This window comes from Pelobates fuscus, chromosome 3 (assembly GCF_036172605.1).
Source record: "Pelobates fuscus isolate aPelFus1 chromosome 3, aPelFus1.pri, whole genome shotgun sequence".
In the NCBI taxonomy this organism is placed as follows: Eukaryota; Metazoa; Chordata; class Amphibia; order Anura; family Pelobatidae; genus Pelobates; species Pelobates fuscus.
The window spans coordinates 54,723,140-54,742,856 of record NC_086319.1 but is presented as its reverse complement, the minus strand read 5'-3'; the positions used below and the strand labels follow the sequence as shown (position 1 = coordinate 54,742,856).

Here is a 19,717-nt window from a genome sequence, read left to right as displayed (position 1 = left end):
TGATTGTCAGCAATGGTGGTAAACCGACATTTCTGAAATACATTTCCTAAAATGCAAACAAAGTGACACGGCTGGCTGAGCATTATGGGAAATGTAGTTTAGATACATGTGAGATGCCAGCATTAGCCATCACTGTTCTAAAGATACTTATTGCTGTCACAAACAAATACTTAAGAGAATTAGTTCTGGCTAAGCATATTGCTAGTGTTTATTTCATCAAAGAACAATTCACTGCCTTCAAGATGTACAACCCAGCGATGAAGTTTTTCCAAATAAGAGACAATTATAATAAAAATGTCTTGACTATCTATACAATTCATTAGATTTTTTTTTAAACCACCTTACACAGGAGATCCCATTTAGAAGATTGAAGCTTTCAACCAAATTAGAACCTTTTTTTTTTTTTAAAATAAAAAAAAATGTACATAAAAGGATACCTGAACGGCAATATATATATTTTACAGTTTTTTTTCCTCAAATTCCTAATGTAAAGAAAAACAAAAAAACTCAAATATAATTTACATTGCTTTTTTTTTGCAGGGCACAAGCTTGAATTCATTGGCAGAATAAAGGGTGGGAGATGGACCCCTTGTCCAGGGCACGTTTTACCACCATTTAAGGAATACAGAGCAGGTATGATGTGTCAGCAGCTTTAAAAAATTAGACCATGAATTATTTACGGTTGTATGTCAGAGAACAACATATTAAATGGCATGTACAAAACTCATAATCTACATAAATAACTGGAGTTCCTGAGCAATGGAATCAGGTACGAGGGATTTCCAGTTTAGTTTTCAGGGCCTTGCCCTCTGAAAGAAAATCTGTGAATGATAAAATAAATTGTTAATCTTATAGAAATGAAGATACCAACATATTATACAAATCAGAAAGAAAAGACAAATCCATTTGATTATTCTATTACTAATTTATAAAATCTAGTGCTAGGCTTACCTTCAGGTAGTTCTTGAACACTTTAGCATCTGGTTGTTGAAGTGCTTGACAAAACTCCTGCAAAACAAGGGAATGAAGGTTGTAAAATGTACGTGAATTAAGACCTTCATATGGACGATATTCACAACTATGACACATTTCCAACGTCAGGCACGATAAAATGTATAAATAAATCAAGAATTTCTTAAACTTCACTAAAACAATTTAAAACCCTTTCATGTAATTGATAAATATAAACAGGTGGCAAAATAGTCGGGAGGTGGACTTACGTTCTTTTGTGGTTTTTCTTATTTTTATGCAATCTAAAGAATTAATAAAACATGAATTTTAACTAATGTATAATGTGGACCTGGAGATCAACATACAACTATGATTAACACTGGTTATACCGCAGATTGTATTTTTTTCTTTTTAATACTACTTTTGTAATTTGAACCTGGTTTACTTTACTTGTTATATGATTACAAAATAAACCCACTACAGCTTTTTTATGTTTTGGGCACAATCCAAGTTAAGGGTGAAATGTAAGAAGAAAACCATTGCTAGTCTTTGGCCCTGTCTGCAACAAAATAGACAGTCACTGACCTGAATAATTTCTGGTGCCACATGCAGAGAGGGAAGGTATTCTTGTTGTAGATACTGAATGCATTCAGGTCCCTGCAAAAGAGATGTACTTTAAGTCATTAACTACATAAAGCAAAAAAAAACAGTTAACCGAAATGGTGAAATAAATAGCAAAGGGGCAACTAGTACATTTTACAATTTATATACGGACTACAACAAATTAAAATATGTGAGCACTGGAGAAGCAGTAGCATTATCATCTATTCACAAGGGCCAGAGTTGGTCTTCATTACAACCAAAATTAAAATTTGACATAACTCATTAATATAGTGAATGGACCTACTCAACCTAACATGGAGTGGTGGGGATAGGAAGAAGATTAACATCTGGAAGGTTCAAAGCCAATGCGCATTAAAAGAAACTTGCAAAAGTGGTGATATAACTCTTGGGTACCAGGATTTCACAGAGTTGAACTCTTTGTCTGTCATCATTTTGAATTGCATAGTAAGTAACACAAGGGATGTTGGCTAACAAATTCTACCAATGCCCCCCACAAGTAGTGAAAATAATAAAAACAAAATTGGGCTCCACTAGTCTGTTCAGATACAAAGGAGAGTAAAATTTCCTAGAGAAAATAATAAAAGCCACCATTATACAGTTACTACAGGTTCAAAATGCAGTTGAAAACAGATGGTTTAAATCACAAAAATAGTGTTCGGTCACCATTGTTTTTGAAGTACACTTATTTATTGAATATCAAAAAAATAGAAATGTTAACAAAATTGCTATAGTCAGAGAAAATGCTACAATGTTGCCTCACGGTTTATTTAAAAAATAAAATAAAAAAAAAAGGTTTTAATTTCTAATTTCTTTATAGAAGCCATCGAATTATGAGAACACATCTCCATTTTTTATAAAATCACCATAAAGAAGAAAAGCACAATTCTTACCCTTTTGAGATAAACAGTTTTAATTGTTACTGCACATTCTGATAAAGCCTGCAGAGTAGAAAAAAAAAAAAGTAAATATAGTTACAACCGCTAATATCAGGAAAAGAAATGCAGTTTACATTGCAAAATGTTATGTTGTAGCCAATCATTGCCAAAACCCCATCAACATGAAAACATTTGTTCATTTTAATGTTTGGTGATGCTCAAAACCAAGCAAATATGCACTGCAATGAACATTTGTGCTTTAACAAGTTGTCAGCAAGGAGGGATTCAAAAATAAATATTTTATCTTAATATACAGACAACCCAACTATAGTCACTTACAGAGAATACACATGTCTAGGTGGGTCTTACTTACCAATACTGTTTGAGCATCTGCAAGATCAAAGGTTGGTTTCAAAGGTGCTAGGAAGCATGCAGGCACAATGTGCTTGTAAACAAAATCGGCAAAGCCCACTAATCCATCTTTTCCACCTAGCAGGAACAAACAAAAATGATTATATGATATATGCATACAAATGTATATGTATGAAGGCCGATATATACATAAAAAATGCTTGTGATCAAATTGCGATGTTTATTATTTAAGGACTTTCATACAGCATAAAACAAATATTTCGAAATCTCACTCACACACATTAGGTCTAAAAGGTAATGTTTTAGGATCACATACAGAATGTCATCCAATTTATATAGTGAGACCAGACCGCACCGGTAATTTTTACATTTAAATCCCACGTATCTGCAGGATTCATAGGAAACGGGCTTTTACTTTATATACGTTTCTATATAAGGCCAATGCACAGCTTTGGATTGAAATGAATTAATGCCTAGCAGCCGTGTATTTAACATGCATGTTGCATACAAGTTTATTTGATCATATAAATTTACACAAATATGTTTCTAATTAATAGGGATACTATAGTCACCAGAAAAACTACAGCTTAATGTAGTTGTTCTGGTGAGTATAGTCCGTGTTTACTGCAAAAAGCCTGCAGGGACTGTTTTTCCCCCAGAAAAGGCAGTGATTACATTACAGCCTAGGGACACCTCCAGTGACCACTCCTCAGATGGAAACTAGAGGTGCTTCCTGAGTCAGTGCTGCACAGTGTGCAGCTCTGCCATTCAGTGCCTCCAGCCTCTGCATGGAGAAGCTGAACATTGCTCAAAAAGATGCATTGATTTTTGATGAATTAATCCTTGGCGGAGATCATCAGAATTGACAATCTCAGCCAATCCGATGCTTTCATATGGGAAAGCATTGTCATTGGCTGAGATCATCATTTCTGATGATGTCATCCAAGGAGTCAGATCAGGGGCAGAGCCAGCACCAGCAAACTGGAATAAAGTTACGTTTTTACTATATTTAGGAGGGGGGTTACATAGTGTTTTTAACACTATAGGGTCAGGAATACATGTTTGTGTTCCTGGTCCTAAAGTGTTCCTTTAAATGTAGTGTTTCAAGTGACACACTGTTGATTTTTGTTTTTAACAATATAGCAGAACTAACCGTATTTGCAAATGCTACAGACCTTATCTGCAGCCGTTGCAGGCCCTCCCCCTCTTTCTTAGGCACAGATTTTTAGTCAGTGCTGGGAAATTGACCCATCAGATGATTCTCATTAATAAGTCTCTGGGCTGGAGCTGTGAGCATGCTCGCACAGGATAGCAGCTTTCCTATGCTTCTCAATAAGCTGTTGTACAGTTTATTAAGAAAAGTGGAAGGATGACGTGTGCTAGCCCAGCGCAGCTGCACTTCCGTTAGCTCTCAGTAACAGACAGAAAGGTAATTCTGCCCTCAATTATAAAAATGATGATCTCTAAATACAACAGACTCCAGACATGAAGTGTCTAGAGTGCCCTTTTAAGTAAAGGATTTTAGGTATGTGAATAAGAACTTACCCCATAATTCTACAAGTTTTGACAGGATAATAAAGCATGTTTTTTGTGCAATTGGATCTGGATATTCCACAGCTCCTTGAATAACGGTGAACAAGACTCGTTCCACATTCTCAGCACCTGTTTCCAACAAAAAACACCGGAATTTAGCTTTGATAAAAGAATGGTCAAATATATGCATGCCACAATTTGTAAACTCATCATTTGTCTAGAAACCTATTATTTCCTGTAATTGTTTTAAATTGCACTGCATTTCATATAATTCAGAAAATGGCAGAAAAATAGTTAAAATGCTCTTAAAGGTGAACTGACACCTCTGTTGAAATTACACAAAACATTGAAAATCAGATAACTTGCATTAACGTTTATCATGTGACACTCCCCCTCAACCCAAAAATGTTTTTTTAGCATGTCAAAAGTTAAAATCTTACTGAAACATCTATAAAGACTATGTTTGAATTTCACTAAAATTCCAACTCGGTCAAAAGAAACCATAAGATAAAGGAGGGACTACTTAAAAAAGTATTCGCTATTTTCCCAACAAACCGACAGCCTTTTTTATTCTCTTATGTTAAATTTTGTTTTTACGATTTAATGGTATTGAAATTTTCATGGTGCATGGACTCTGTATAGACAGCATTTCAGTTATGAAACACTGCACATATTTCATGTTGCTGCCAGAGGGGTAACTCCAGCTCTGTACACTCCGTAAACAACTGAACCATCCCAAACGGTTACATGTTTATTATTACACACTGTAACTCCCACTGCCAGTTTACCACCCTACTTTAGCAGCACTACAGAGGCTGGATGTGGCCAAGACATCATTCAGTAAAACTCAGCGCCCAGGGAACACAGGTAGTGGAGAACTATTGCAAAATCATCTGTCACCTTATTGGGGGAACACCACCACGGTACATCTTGCAAAATAAACACTACAGCGAGTCGTTGTGATTATGATGCTTGTAACCCTTTAACCCCTTAAGGACCAAACTTCGGGAATAAAAGGGAATCATGACATGTCACACATGTAATGTGTCCTTAAGGGGTTAAAGAAAGTAAGGTTTAAAGGAATACTCTATTGATTTAAAAAACAAAATAAAAAAACTATTTAATAGATATAGACCACAAGGAAACATGCACATATTTTTTCACAGCATGTATAGGAAAAAAAAAAAGGTTTGCAAAAAAACTGCTGGCCAACAGCCTTACAATGCCCCCCCCCCCCCCACCTTATTTCCCAGACACAGAGTATCAATCTCTACTGGGGAAATGACTAGATTCCATTGCTATTCAATGAGCTGTAGTACAGAGCGCCTGTTACTTCCATTAGCTTTACAGAGTGAAATCAGCACTTTTACAAACGGTCAAAGAATGGCAGACTCCACATGCATAAAGCAATTCAGCAACCTGTGTGTGTCTGGAATGTTCCTTTAATTAAAATGTATCTGCACAGGTCAAATGCATAAAAAAATAAAATATAAAAACTAAATGATAACTAGCAAATTTAACAGTATCAAAAAATGATTTTTTTTGCAACAATTTATATATATATATATATACATACATACATATATATACATACATACATATACATACATACATACATATATATACACATACACATACACATACACATACACACACACACACACACACACACACATATACACATATACACACACAAAGATATTGGAATGTTTGGGGTAGGTGAACCGTAAAGAATGACACCGGTAACCATAACCTCGTCTAAATGCAGTTGTTATGCTGCCAGGAAGCCACCGGACACACTCTTACCTTAAGGGGGTTACATTATTCTTGAATAGTTTAACATTAAAGGTTGCCTCCAGCGCCAATCTCCAGATCCCCCAGGTGGCACCCAGCTTCTGAATCTGAGTTACAGGAAGTGCAGAGTGCCGCTAGGCAGGGACGCCACTGATTGGCTAAGAGTGTCAGCTGACCACTCTAGGCAATCAGTAGCTTCTTATTCATAAAAATGGGGACCCTGACCGATGGCACTCCACGCCCCCCTGAAACTCAGATTCAAAAGTCAGATGCCGCCTGGGATCCCTGGAGATCAGCATTGGAGGCAATCTTTGCGGTTAAAGTGTCAGAAAACTGTTTAACCCCTTAAGGCAAGAGAGTCCCCCTGGGGGCCGCGTGGCACCCTAAATTCATTTAGCGTATGTTATGGTGACTCTCGTGACCCTTTAACACATATTTCAGACTGTAGGCATTACTGACCCTGATTAGCAATGATCTCATTCATTCCACTGCCAGTAACGGTTTGAAGGAAAACAAAGTAACTTCTTCGTAACATTTGTTTGTCTAAAGCAGCAGACTGGTCGTTTTCTTCTGCTGGACGAACTAAAATCTCAAATATTGCATGGAGAAGAGGCATGAACACTTGTTGTAAAAATGGAGACACTTGTGCCTAAGGAAGGAATAGTTCAGACACGTGAGCACAATAAATACTTTTTTTGTTTTTACATAAACACATTTGAAAGTTTCCAAAATAACATTTTAGGATTTGACTACATATATCGGAGCTTGGGTCCAGTGAGTCTGACTTACCAGCTTGCGGACTCAAACTTTTTATGCACACCAAGCCTATATCTTGCATGACTGAGGAAGGATTAGATGGAGACATAAGACCTCTTGCACTGTGTTCTATGGGGCAATGCCAATACTGGATGGTTGAACTCTTGCTCATCAGGGGAACATCAACACTGACTCTCCTCAAGACTAACGGATTCAGTGAAACTACAACACACTGCAATATAAGTGTAGTGCATTTATTTTTTTAAATACTTATTCGGAGCCTGCAATGTACTTGGTGTGATATCTCGCATTTACCCCTTAAGGACACATGTCATTATTCCCTTTCATTCCAGAAGTTTGGTCCTTAAAGGGGTTAAGCACCTTAACAGACTAACAGGTCTCTGTTTTATAATAAAAAAAAAAAGGAGCATTAACTCTTTTTGCCACACCATCATTAAGCTATGCTATTTGGTTTATATAAGGAGTTCCTCTGGATGGTTTATCATTACAGGTCTTACCTTAAAATGTAGGGCTATACATTATTTGTGATTATGCATTTCTGGCCCCTCATCTTCTCAGATATTGTCAAAGTGGAGGTTCCCTTTAATGCACTACAATATCAAATAAATCTGTTTCTGGATGGAATTCATTGGCTGAGAACTTCAGCTAACACTTTACAGCCAACGACTTATGTCCAAATGCAGACAATTTTATATTGCAAGCGTGGAAGGGCAACTTCTTCTTTAGCAATAAAAGTAAAGAGGAGCCAGACTGACACTTACCTGGATCTCCCAGACACCAGCAAACAATTAAAAAATGGTGTGACTCTTAACAGTATGAGAGCAACTCAGGACTCCTGGGACTATAACTACTACTGCATATTGAAGTATTTATAGTGTCTAGACTGCCCTTTTAAATATGGTAAAAAACACACCGGTTATGTGCACTAAAAGGTCTTTGCACGACTCAGGTTTATCCCCTGCACATTAGGGTAGACTCCACTGAGCAAACTCACCTGATATGGAAATATATAGAATGCTTTTTTTTGTGCCATAAGCCTTCAAGATATTTATCAGTGTGATGTTAGATCAATGTTTCTCCATTTTTTTTTTTTAATACTTTCTTTGTTCTGCACTTTTCCCATGAAAAAAAAGCCCAATAAAAAATTTAATTGCATATAAAAATTCCCAAGTGTGGTTGATAGGATGGGTAAGTTGTAGAAAAAAACACACCTTGAATTTAGCAGTAATCTGATTAATTAAAGGAATGAATTCTTGCAGATCCTTTGCCTCACAGTCTTTCAGCATGTGCTCAGAAGCAGTGGGGATGAAAGGAAGCACTTCTTCCTCCAAGCAGATTATCATGCGGTGAAGAAAAGTCCGTACACCACCTCTAATGAGCTCTTTCTGAACAGGGCAGTTTAGAGCCGGCAGAAATGTTCGCAGGCAGTCCAGGTAAACTCCAGAGCATCCGCACTGTTTCACAGTCTGTTTGTTGCTGAAAGCTTTACTTGTACGGCTATAAAAATGAGCAAGCAAATTTAATGAATACACAATAACAGACATGCATTGCACTGACAGCGAGCATGTACACAGTCTGCACTGGGCTCATACTACCAAAAAGTTACTTGCCAATGTAAATATCCATGTGTAACTCAACCACTCCAAATAAACAGCCTGTGCACTCCATACCTGTAGTCTTTAAAAAGACTTAAGAGCAAGCATGTCAAACTCAAAGGCTAGCACAGGCCACACAAACAAGGTTGTTTACGTGGGCCGCAAAAAAACCAAAAGTCTTACATTTTCATAGAAAGTAGGTTTATTTTGAAAATAACAGTATATTATTTAAAAAAAAAAAAAAAAAACAGCGCCCCCCTCTACTAAACTGGCCCATATTTAAAAAAATAAAAATAAAACAAAAAAAACCCCACAATATTAGCCAACAAACAGACTCCACTAACATTGCCGCTGCCAGTATGCAACTCTGGAGTCCAGCCTCTTGTATACCCCCAATGGCGCCGTCCGCACTAGAGATCGACCGATATTGATTTTTTATTTATTTATTTTTTTAGAGCAGATACCGATAATCTGTGAACTTTCAGGCGGATAGCTAATACCTTACCGTACATTTACGGTTTTGGAAAAAAAAAACTACCGTATATACTCGAGTATAAGCCGACCCGAATATAAGCCGAGGCCCCTAATTTTACCCCAAAAAACTGGGAAAACTTATTGACTCGAGTATAAGACTAGGGTGGGAAATGCAGCAGCGACTGGTAAATTTCTAAATAAAATACGATCCTAAAAAAATTATATTAATTGAATATTTATTTACAGTGTGTGTGTGTATGTGTATGAGTGCAGTGTGTGTGTGTGTGTGTGTGTATGTATGTATGAGTGCAGTGTGTGTGATGCAGAGCCTTGGTGGGGGGTTATTTTTTAATTATTATTTTAATATTGTTTTTTGTTTCATTAATATTTTTTTATTATTATTATTTTTTATTTTATTATTTTTATTTTTTTTAAGTTACTTTATTATTATTATTATTTATGTATATTAATTTTTTCATCCCCCCTCCCTGCTTCCTAGCTGGCCAGGGAGGGGGGCTCTCACACCCTGGTGGTCCAGTGGCATTGGCAGTTCAGTGGGGGGGGGGGGGGGGGGGCTGTCAGAGAGCACTTACCTCTCCTGCAGCTCCTGTCAGCTCCCTTCTCCTCCGCGCCGGTCCGGTCAGCTCCCCTGTCAGCTCACAGTGTAAGTCTCGCGAGAGCCGCACTATGACCCAGCGGCTCTCGCGAGACTTACACTGGGAGCTGACAGGAGCTGCTGAAAGGACCGGCGCGGGGGAGAAGGGAGCTGACAGGAGCTGCAGGAGAGGTAAGCGCTCGCTGCCAGCCCCCTGTCTGTATTATGGCAATGTAAATTGCCATAATACAGACAGTGACTCGAGTATAAGCAGAGTTGGGGTTTTTCAGCACAAAAAATGTGCTGAAAAACTCTGCTTATACTCGAGTATATACGGTATTTCTACACAAATCTACTGTTAAAGGACCACTCTAGGCACCCAGACCACTTCAGCTTAATGAAGTGGTCTGGGTGCCAGGTCCTTCTAGGGTTAACCCATTTTTTCATAAACATAGCAGTTTCAGAGAAACTGCTATGTTTATGAATGGGTTAAGCCTTCCCCCTATGTCCTCTAGTGGCTGTCTCATTGACAGCCGCTAGAGGCGCTTGCGTGCTTCTCACTGTGATTTTCACAGTGAGAGCACGCCAGCGTCCATAGGAAAGCATTATGAATGCTTTCCTATGTGACCGGCTGAATGCGCGCGCAGCTCTTGCCGCGCGTGCGCATTCAGCCGACGGGGAGGAGAAGAGGAGGATCGGAGGAGGAGAGCAGGAGGAGATCTCTCCGCCCAGCGCTGGAAAAAGGTAAGATTTAACCCCTTTCCCCTTTCCAGAGCCGGGCGGGAGGGGGTCCCTGAGGGTGGGGGCACCCTCAGGGCACTCTAGTGCCAGGAAAAGGAGTATGCTTTCCTGGCACTAGAGTGGTCCTTTAACTTAACATGTTTATTATTATTTATTTATGGCAATTTTTTTTTTTTTTTTTTTTTTAAAGGTAAAGGCACAAAATATACATGCCAGTCAGAATTTATGTTTTCAATAATGTGTATGTATATATGTGCTACTGGGACCAAAATACAAAATATACATTATTAATAAGCGAGTGCACTGGTTTGTATATTTTGTATTTTGGTCCCAGTAGCACCCTGTAATATATGCATGTTTAGGTGAGTGCAGCCCTCCTGATTTTGTTTATAATTGTGGGGGTCTAGGCAAACCCCAGGGTTTTGCACCCCTCCCTGTCACAGGTGTCTCATTCCAGGATCCTATTTAGCCTTGACTTGCAGAGAGTCCCAGTAAGAAAGCATTTTAAGTAAGTGGATTAATCTCATAAGAGCAAGCATTAGGCTGCTAGAGTAGGACCTGCCAAGAATGGGGTACTTTGATGCAGTTGGCAGGCTTATGCAATGTATGATCATATAATGTAACCAAACCCCCATTATTTTTTACCTAGGTGAGGTGTTTTTAAATAGTACTATTTAGGAAGTTAATAAGCGGGTGCACTGGTTTGTATTATATATATATATATATATATATATATATATATATATATATATATATATATAGGGTAGGAATCTGGGGTAGATAGGCGAGCAGGGGCGCTGGGGTAGATAGGCGAGCAGGGGCGCTGGGGTAGACAAGGAGCAGGGGCGCTGGGGTAGACAAGGAGCAGGGGCACTGGGGTAGACAAGGAGCAGGGGCACTGGGGTAGACAAGGAGCAGGGGAACTATGGTAGATGGGGTTGTAAGGGCACTGGGGTAGATGGGGTTGTAAGGGCACTGGGGTAGATGGGGTTGTAAGGGCACTGGGGTAGATGGGGTTGTAAGGGCACTGGGGTAGATGGGGTTGTAAGGGCACTGGGGTAGATGGTGTTGTAAGGGCACTGGGGTAGATGGTGTTGTAAGGGCACTGGGGTAGATGGGGTTGTAAGGGCACTGGGGTAGATGGGGTTGTAAGGGCACTGGGGTAGATGGGGAGCATGGACTCCTTTTAGCTTACCCCACACTTACCAGTTCGGGCCACATTTAGCCCCACTGCACGCTAAGCCCTGCGCTAAGCTCTGCCCCTCCACTGCCCTGTCTGCATTATCGGCAATATCGGTATCTTTATAGGCAGATACCGATATTGCTGAAAATTCTGAATATTGGCCAATAATATCGGCCAGACCGATTATCGGTTGATCCCTAGTCTGCACCCTGTGCCAAAGTGGATCCTCCCACTACTCCTTGAAAACCTGTGAAGGTGGAACACGCACGTTGAAATGTGACGTGGCGTTAAACGTGCCTCCGTGCACCTCCAGGTCATCCACTGTCCAGCCTGAATAACACACACTGACAGACACACACTAACATTTTCTTTATTGCTCCCTACTTTTGGGTTCTGGTGTGGGGGCCCCTCCCTGGGGTACCGTGGGAAGAGCTCAGTCTTTCTGCTCCTCACGTGCGCAGTTTAGTGATGCCGGAATGCCGTCATATTCCGACACCCGGCATCACTACAGAGGGCATGCGCGAGGGAGCAAAGAGGGACCTCTCCACCCTGGCCAGGTAAATTTTTTATCAGAGTAGGCACCTGCAATGTAAGGAGAGCAGGTGCCCACTCTGCCTTAGTAAGCATGTCTCAAAGTCGTGGCTCGACGGGCTGCCATGGTATTCATTGTGGGCCGGAAGTTTGACATGCTTGCTTAAGAGCAAACGAAAAGGAAATACAATTAATGACACTACTGGAAATGGAGTTATACCTCCGGCAGCAAAGGGGTTAATCTCTGTATGTTCAGCATTTCAAATCAAAACTCTCATGGTGGAAGATCTGCAGCTGCAAATCTATCTCAAAAGCATGTAGCAGGCCAATACTATGGTTAAAATCAACTTCCAAATGCCTGAGACACCAGCAGTGGAGTTCTATGAAATACTCCTGGGGGGACGATTTTCCATTCTCTAGATCTGATCCTCCTCTCGCTAATCACTAGTGGATAATTTGAGCTCTGTCCTACTACACCACAATCAGCAAAATGTAAACACAATTGTATGGATTACACCATAAAGAAAAAAAAAATATATATATATATATATATATATATATACACACACTCAAAAAAATCATGTCCCCACAACTAAAAAAAGTTTCCACCTGAACATGTAAAGTTATCACCGTAATAGTTTTTGTTTTACATTCACAGAAACAATTTCCTGAGCTGGTTCTACCTACCTTGTAAAACCCACTGCATGATTAAGGCAATCCGCCAATACTGACTGTCGCTCTTCATCTTGCTCCATCATCAATTTCCCTAACAGAATTTTAAACTTCTGCATTAATGGAGTCAACAGATTTCTCATTAAAATACTTTTCCGCTCTCCTGAGTAATCACTATTCACAATCAGGACTCCTGCCGTTTCATATATGAAAAGCTGGTCATCGCTGCTCAGCAAGGTCTGAAAACCATTCTCCTGGAAGAATATTTAAAAGAGTAAGCTATAAAACAAAATGAAGAAGAACTAAAACACAAATAAACAATGTATGTATGTTTGTGATCTTTTAATGAAGAAAGGGTTTTAAGTATGTGTGTTCTGTAGCAAAAATCTGGTTAACAAATCCATCACACCACTCCCCAATGAGCCAACAAACAGTCTATTTTGAGATTTTAGAGGAAACATAAGAACCCTTTGAAATGATCTCCCTAAAATAAAGTGCAAGTGCAATGATAAAGGATAATTATATTGAAATTAAGGCAACAATATTTATGTTTCACGGTCAGTATATGTTTTGTTAAAGTTAAGTACAGTTCTAAAACGTATTTTTGTTTTATTTTTATAAAGAATACCGGGGAATGCTAGCCTTGTTTTGGGTATTCTATATTTGACATCTCCCAACGCACTCACTATGGATCTCGTACACAGCCAATAAAAATAAATACATTTTTAGACAGTATTACAATAGTTAAAAAAAAAAATAATTACAATTGTGGAGCTTATGCACATGCAAAACAAAATAAAAGCAATAAAAAGAAAACAAAGTGTACAACCATGCTTTTATATTTCTAATCCAAAAGTTACTTACTGGTGGAGACAACTCAAGTAGATCTTGTATCTGATTCAGAATGTCTTCAACAAATGCATTCATTTGTTTACTAGGTGGAAAGAGAACATGTTCAGATATACATTATACACATCTAGTATTTATTGCAAATTGTACTTCTGAGCCTAAAACACTATAGATAGGTTAGAATAAAAGAGCCAAGTATAAAACCGCAGCCAGCACGACAAACAGAACTTGACATCCCTTTAATGAGCATAATACTTCATCTATACATTGTGTTAGCCACCCACAGGTAAATGTAGAGGAATCATTTAATGGTGTTATATGTTCACAAACCTAGAGGTCAAGAGCCACTGTGGGAGTAGCAGCCTACCTGCAGGCATCCCAGAACCCCTAATGTAATTCACATACTAGGAGTATTGGGATGCTGAATGCATAATTTTGCATTTGGCACCTTTGTGTGCATCTGCACAACTCCCTTATGGAGGAAGAGAACATCTGATAAAAATGATGTATGTATCGGAATGGGAATGTGCCATTAACGCAATAAATGGATGACAAATGTGGTTTAAATAAACTCTTCTAACCTCAGGGTCATTAATACAGATGTATACTATTTCTAAAATGATGCATTTCTATAGTTCATGGATGCAAAACAATTATCAAGAAGTCTGCTATTCTGAACAGGACTTCTATTCCTTCAAAACATTAAATGGACACTTTGGGCACTATATCAACTTATGGGGTGCTGATCGCTCTGCCCCTCAACTGCTTATTAAAGGAATCCTATAGTGCCAGGAAAACAAAACCATTTTCCTGGCACTGTAGGCTCCTGGAGTGCCTCCCTCCCTCGTGCACCCATCCCATGGGGCTGAAGGGGAAAACCCCTTTAACCACTTACCTGAATCCAGCGCCGATATCCCTCGGCACTGGATCAGGCTCTGCCCACGCTCCTCCTCCGCCGACGTCAGCCGGCAGGAGAAACCTAATGCCCATGCTTTCCTATGGGGAAAATCTGACGCTGGAGGTCCGTGAGGACGTCCAGCGTCAGATAACGGACCAAAAGTCCATTTGAATTCCGGAAACCCGAATTCTCTGAAACTGCAATGTTTTACATTGCAGCACTAAGTGCAAAAAAGACATGGCACCAAGACCACTTCAGTGAGCTGAAGTGGTCTGGGTGCCTGCAGTGTCCCTTTAATGTCAGAGGCGTCAATTATACCTTGTGTATGTATGAGAGCATTTAGAGAATTTTGCTTTTATTTAGCCTTATTGTTTTTATTTCTCATGCATCCATCAACTACAGGCTATTGCTTAGTGGTCCGTGTAAATTTTTTATTTCATTTTTTTTTTTTTAAATGAAAATATTTATAGAAACTCAATTTAACACAAAATAGTAAACAAAACCAAACTAACACACATGTAATGGGAAGCTAGGTAGCTTTTCTCCTAAACACTAAATGTCATCACTATATAAACTACATAGCTCCACTATAAACCTTAATTCAGTTTAATATAGCTGCAGAGATTTACAGCTTATCTCATTTGCTTCTAATCCACACAGATTAATTACTAAGATTCCAATGTAGAACCATGGCTTCATGCGGTTTCCCGACAAATTCTGTACTTACTGAAGAGACTTTACGAATCTTGAAAAGAGGTACGATGTTCGACTGCGAACTTTGGGACTAGGATGCCGCAGTCCTCGGTGATCCAAGAATGCCATCTGAAATAAATTACTTTTTAAAATCTGTATACATTCACATACATACAGTAGGTGCAAAATGTAAATTAAAATGTTTATTCCTGGAAGCTCTAATTCCCGCACCTCGAAGACATTAAAACAAGACTTGGAAACCTTAATGCAGAAAATGTATCTAAAATGACGACCTCTTGTGCCAGCCAGCAGCGCATCAACGATGGAAAAACAACTAAACCTCAAATAAGACACCTATTTCATGAATCAGCATAATTTATTATTTATTTTTAAAAAGGAAAAGTCACAAGAAAAATTTGTTAATTCCAGATCATATAAAAACATCTTAATGGATCAATTTAGGCTCCCAGGTCACTTCATTACAATTAAGTGGTCTGGGTGCAGTGCCCCAGTCATTTTAACTCTGCAATATTTTCACTGCAGGGTTTAATAACATCACAAGTGTGTTTTCCTGACAGCCACTAGAGGAACCCCTGTGAGAAAGCAGTCAGACTGTTCTTAAAGGGACACTATAGGCACCCAGACCATTTCAGCTCACTGAAATGGTCTGGCTGCAGCGTTACTCTCTCCCTTAGCCCTGCTATGTTAATTGTTGCAGTTTCTGGGAAACTGCAATAATTACATTGCACGACTAAGACTGCCTTTAGAGCGGTCAATCCCCATAAGAAAACATTGCAGCAATAGTGCTAGGACTACAGCTTTGTAATCCTATGACTCTAGTATCCCTTTAAGTCAAATGCTGCTCATAGAAAGCATTTGATTGGATGAACATGGCATTTCGCCACACATGTGTATTGCGTCCCCAATGCTTCTGCAGTGGAGTTTTCTCCACGCTGGAAAGAAGGTAAGTAAATTTGAACAAACGTAATTTTTTTTTTTTTTTTTTTAAACATTAACGGGTATGGACAGAGATCAGAGCAAAAGAAGGGTACTTATAGTCCCAGAAAAGTAACATGCATATCACAGCACTAATATTTGCTAAAGTATTAGACACAAAACACTTGCATAAAAGCTAAAACATATTGTGATGAAAATTAAGCATTGCAATCTAAGTTAAATTGAATTTGTGGAAAATAACTATGAAATCACCTACCAGAACATCAGGAATGTGAACGGGCTCAACCGCAAAGAACTTTTCATACCGAACGACAGTTTCAAAGTATTCTAATGAAACAGACGTATGATTGTACGAACTCACTCCAGATGTCACCAGCTGAAAGAGAAACATACAGTGTTAATAGAGATAACCACAGATATACTTGATGTGCAGATTGGTATTGCTGCAGCCGTAATAAATACAGTGGATCAGTGCTCCCATCTCCAATCCCTATTCTTCAGCAGAAACTGGTCTTATTTTGACAATTTGTCTCAGTGTATTGGTTTAACCCCTTAAGGACACATGACATGTGTGACATGTCATGGTTCCCTTTTATTCCAGTTTGGTCCTTAAGGGGTTAAAGGACCACTATAGTGCCAGGAAAACATACTAGTTTTCCTGGCACTATAGTGCCCTGAGGGTGCCCCCACCCGCCGGGCTCTGGAGAGAAGAAGGGGTTTAACAATTACCTTTCTCCAGCACCGGGCGGGGAGCTTTTCCCCTTCTCTCCTCCTTCCTCGCGACGTCATCGGCTGAATGCGCATGCGCGGCAGGAGCCGCGCGCGCATTCAGCCGGTCGCATAGGAAAGCATTTACAATGCTTTCCTATGGACGCTGGCGTCTTCTCACTGTGATTTTCACAGTGAGAATCACGCAAGCGCCTCTAGCGGCTGTCAATGAGACAGCCACTAGAGACTCTGGAGGCTGGATTCTCTGAAACTGCTATGTTTTTTTTTTTTTTGTTTTTTTTTTTAATAAAAAGGGTTAATCCTAGAGGGACCAGGCACCCAGACCACTTCATTAAGCTGAAGTCGTCTGGGTGCCTAGAATGGTCCTTTAAACTAAATTTATACAAGAAATTCTAATACATTGCATTACAGTTCACATTTTACGTACTACTAATAACATTATAAAATTTGTTAATTGGACTGCAATCCACTAAAAATATATAATAATAAATGTTTAATTACTTAATCAAATTTAAAAAGAGAACCAATAGTCAGAAATTGAAATGGAACACAAAACAACCATTTCTAAATACAACCCAAGCAATTATGTCAAGCGGAATGCATAGCCAAAAAATATTAGATTAAAATGTGACTTATTTTAGGAATCCACAGGAGTCCATTTAAAACTTAATTTAGTTCAAAGAAAAACACATGACTCACCGTTCTCATCATGTCTTGTAAAGCGCTTGCTTTAGTAAAGTCACCACAGAAATGAGCACCATGCGATGCCGGGATTGCCTCGCCCAACATGTATACCAGTCTGATGGCCACTTCCACTTCCATAAATGGCGCCGTCTGCCAGCTCCTTAACAGAAATAGATACACTTGTTCATTCCTACATTGTTTCCCTCCCTTTTTTTTTTCCTTTACCCAAAACCATTTCAACCGCCTTCTTGGGCATATCAACTTATTCCAGTTCCCTTCTGTTTTATCTGCACCATCTTATTACATGCTCTCCACCAGTGATCTCAACCCACTTCCCCCATACAATACCCCTGCACCTAGATATAACCCCTCCCCCACCACATGCAAAAATAATTAGCAAAATACAGGTTTTACTCACCTTTTCTAGTGCCGAGACTCCATTGATGCTGCATACCTCCCAGCCTCCCACTAAGTTACCAAGGAAGCATGGCCTTCTCGTTGTTCGTCCAATCCTATGCTCCTCGGAGGAGCATTGAGGATCTGATGTGCATAAGCAGCGAGCGCCATGCGCCCATTCAATGCTTCTCATAGGAAAGCACTGAATTCAGCATTGCGTTTTACTTGGTCAGTGCAGAAGTACCTCTAGTGGTGGTCATGTATGTGTTTAACCCTTTAAGGTAAACATTACTCTTTCTGATAAACATCAACCTGAAAGGTTAAACATACCGAGCCGCTGCATCTAGACCACTTAATTTAGGGTGACTAGTTATCTAAACAAGGTATTAAACTTTATCTCGGACTCTTGTTAAGATGTTACGGAGGTTTAACATCTCCAAAACATCCATAAAACGTCACATCAGACTGCTGTAAAATGCACGGAAGAATATTTGACTTTTGGAGTAAACTTAAAACTCATAACAGAAATTTTAGCGTATAATAACAAACACAGAAAAAATTGCCACTGAGCTCTCCACAAATTACTGTAGGAAGATAAGGACCAACCAGGACTTTCTACTAGGACAATCATTGTAACTTACTGTAGTGTACTATTAAAAATTCTACGAACGGAAGCCAGCAATAACTCTGGTGAGACTTGAGCTAGACGATCCAGCAACAACTTCAACTGTTTCCTATATTCTACAAACATTGCTTCATCTTCACCCTGAAAACAATAAAATTAAAAAAGTCAGTGTTAATAGATAGTTTCTGAAATAAAAGCATAATTTTGTTAAAAAGTTGGTCATGGTGATAATTTGTATCATCACAAATATATACAATTTTTGTAAGGAACAAAAATATCGGGAGACAAATAGACACACAACTATCAAGGTTTTCAGTCTGCTTTGTGCTAGCATTAAAGGAAACCCAATTGGCACCCAGACCACTTCAGTTTAATAAAGTGGTCTGGGTGCCCGGTCCCTCTAGTTTTAACCCTGCAGCTGAAAACATAGCAGTTTCATAGAAACTGCTATGTTTACATTGCATATTTAATCCAGCATCTAGTGGCTATCTCCCTGACAGCCACCAGAGGCCGCTTCCGCGATTAACACTAAGTAACTGTTTTGAAATTATACAGTTTTAATTTAATTTAAGAGGATTTCTTAACTTACCTCATTTTCAAAATTATATTCTTCATCATATGTTAGCTTTTTCATTACAGCGAGCATTATCGCCTACAGTATTGAAAAAAAATAAAATAACATTAAGCATAGGAAAATATAAGTAGCAATAGAATACTTGTAAAAACAATCTTTTAAGCAGTCAGTCTAAAATGTCAAACAGAGAAAGAGATAAACGATCAGTCACAACAACTCCTGAGTACATTCCCAGAGTACAAACTAATATGCACTTAACACATTCACTGGCCACTTTATTAGGAACAATACTAGTAGTGGGTTGGAGCATTTTTTTGCCATCTGAACATATGTCTTTGTACAGGTGCTGGAGAATTTGTTGATATTCTGGCCCATGCTGACTTAAATGGACACTATAGGCACCCATAACACTTCATCTCATTAAAGTGATATGTGTGCCCCTGTCCCCTTAACACTGCAACTGTAATTATTGCAAACTATTTTGGAAATGCTGAAACTACTACTACAGGTACAAACATTGATGGATATTTTGCATCATACATTCTGCTGATTAACCCCTTGACCGTGTTTTATATCTTGCATTGCAGACACCATT

At 39.0% G+C, this 19,717-nt stretch overlaps 1 protein-coding gene across 2 annotated transcripts in view; it reads right to left on the bottom strand.

Moving 5' to 3' along the window:
* Window positions 1-423: 423 nt before the first annotated feature.
* XPOT (exportin for tRNA) overlaps window positions 424-19,717 on the bottom strand; it is a 45,247-nt gene continuing 25,953 nt past the window's right edge. For both annotated transcript variants that reach the window (XM_063447072.1, XM_063447073.1), the window contains 15 exons: window positions 19,138-19,200; window positions 18,565-18,689; window positions 17,543-17,687; window positions 16,371-16,490; window positions 15,192-15,286; window positions 13,582-13,651; window positions 12,733-12,971; window positions 8,138-8,423; window positions 6,609-6,798; window positions 4,368-4,484; window positions 2,824-2,939; window positions 2,466-2,513; window positions 1,537-1,608; window positions 952-1,008; window positions 424-821 (listed from right to left, as the gene is read on the bottom strand). In XM_063447072.1, the coding sequence (XP_063303142.1) occupies window positions 795-821; window positions 952-1,008; window positions 1,537-1,608; window positions 2,466-2,513; window positions 2,824-2,939; window positions 4,368-4,484; window positions 6,609-6,798; window positions 8,138-8,423; window positions 12,733-12,971; window positions 13,582-13,651; window positions 15,192-15,286; window positions 16,371-16,490; window positions 17,543-17,687; window positions 18,565-18,689; window positions 19,138-19,200 (1,770 nt within the window). In that variant the 3' untranslated portion in view covers window positions 424-794. The remainder of the gene's footprint in view (window positions 822-951; window positions 1,009-1,536; window positions 1,609-2,465; window positions 2,514-2,823; window positions 2,940-4,367; window positions 4,485-6,608; window positions 6,799-8,137; window positions 8,424-12,732; window positions 12,972-13,581; window positions 13,652-15,191; window positions 15,287-16,370; window positions 16,491-17,542; window positions 17,688-18,564; window positions 18,690-19,137; window positions 19,201-19,717) is intronic.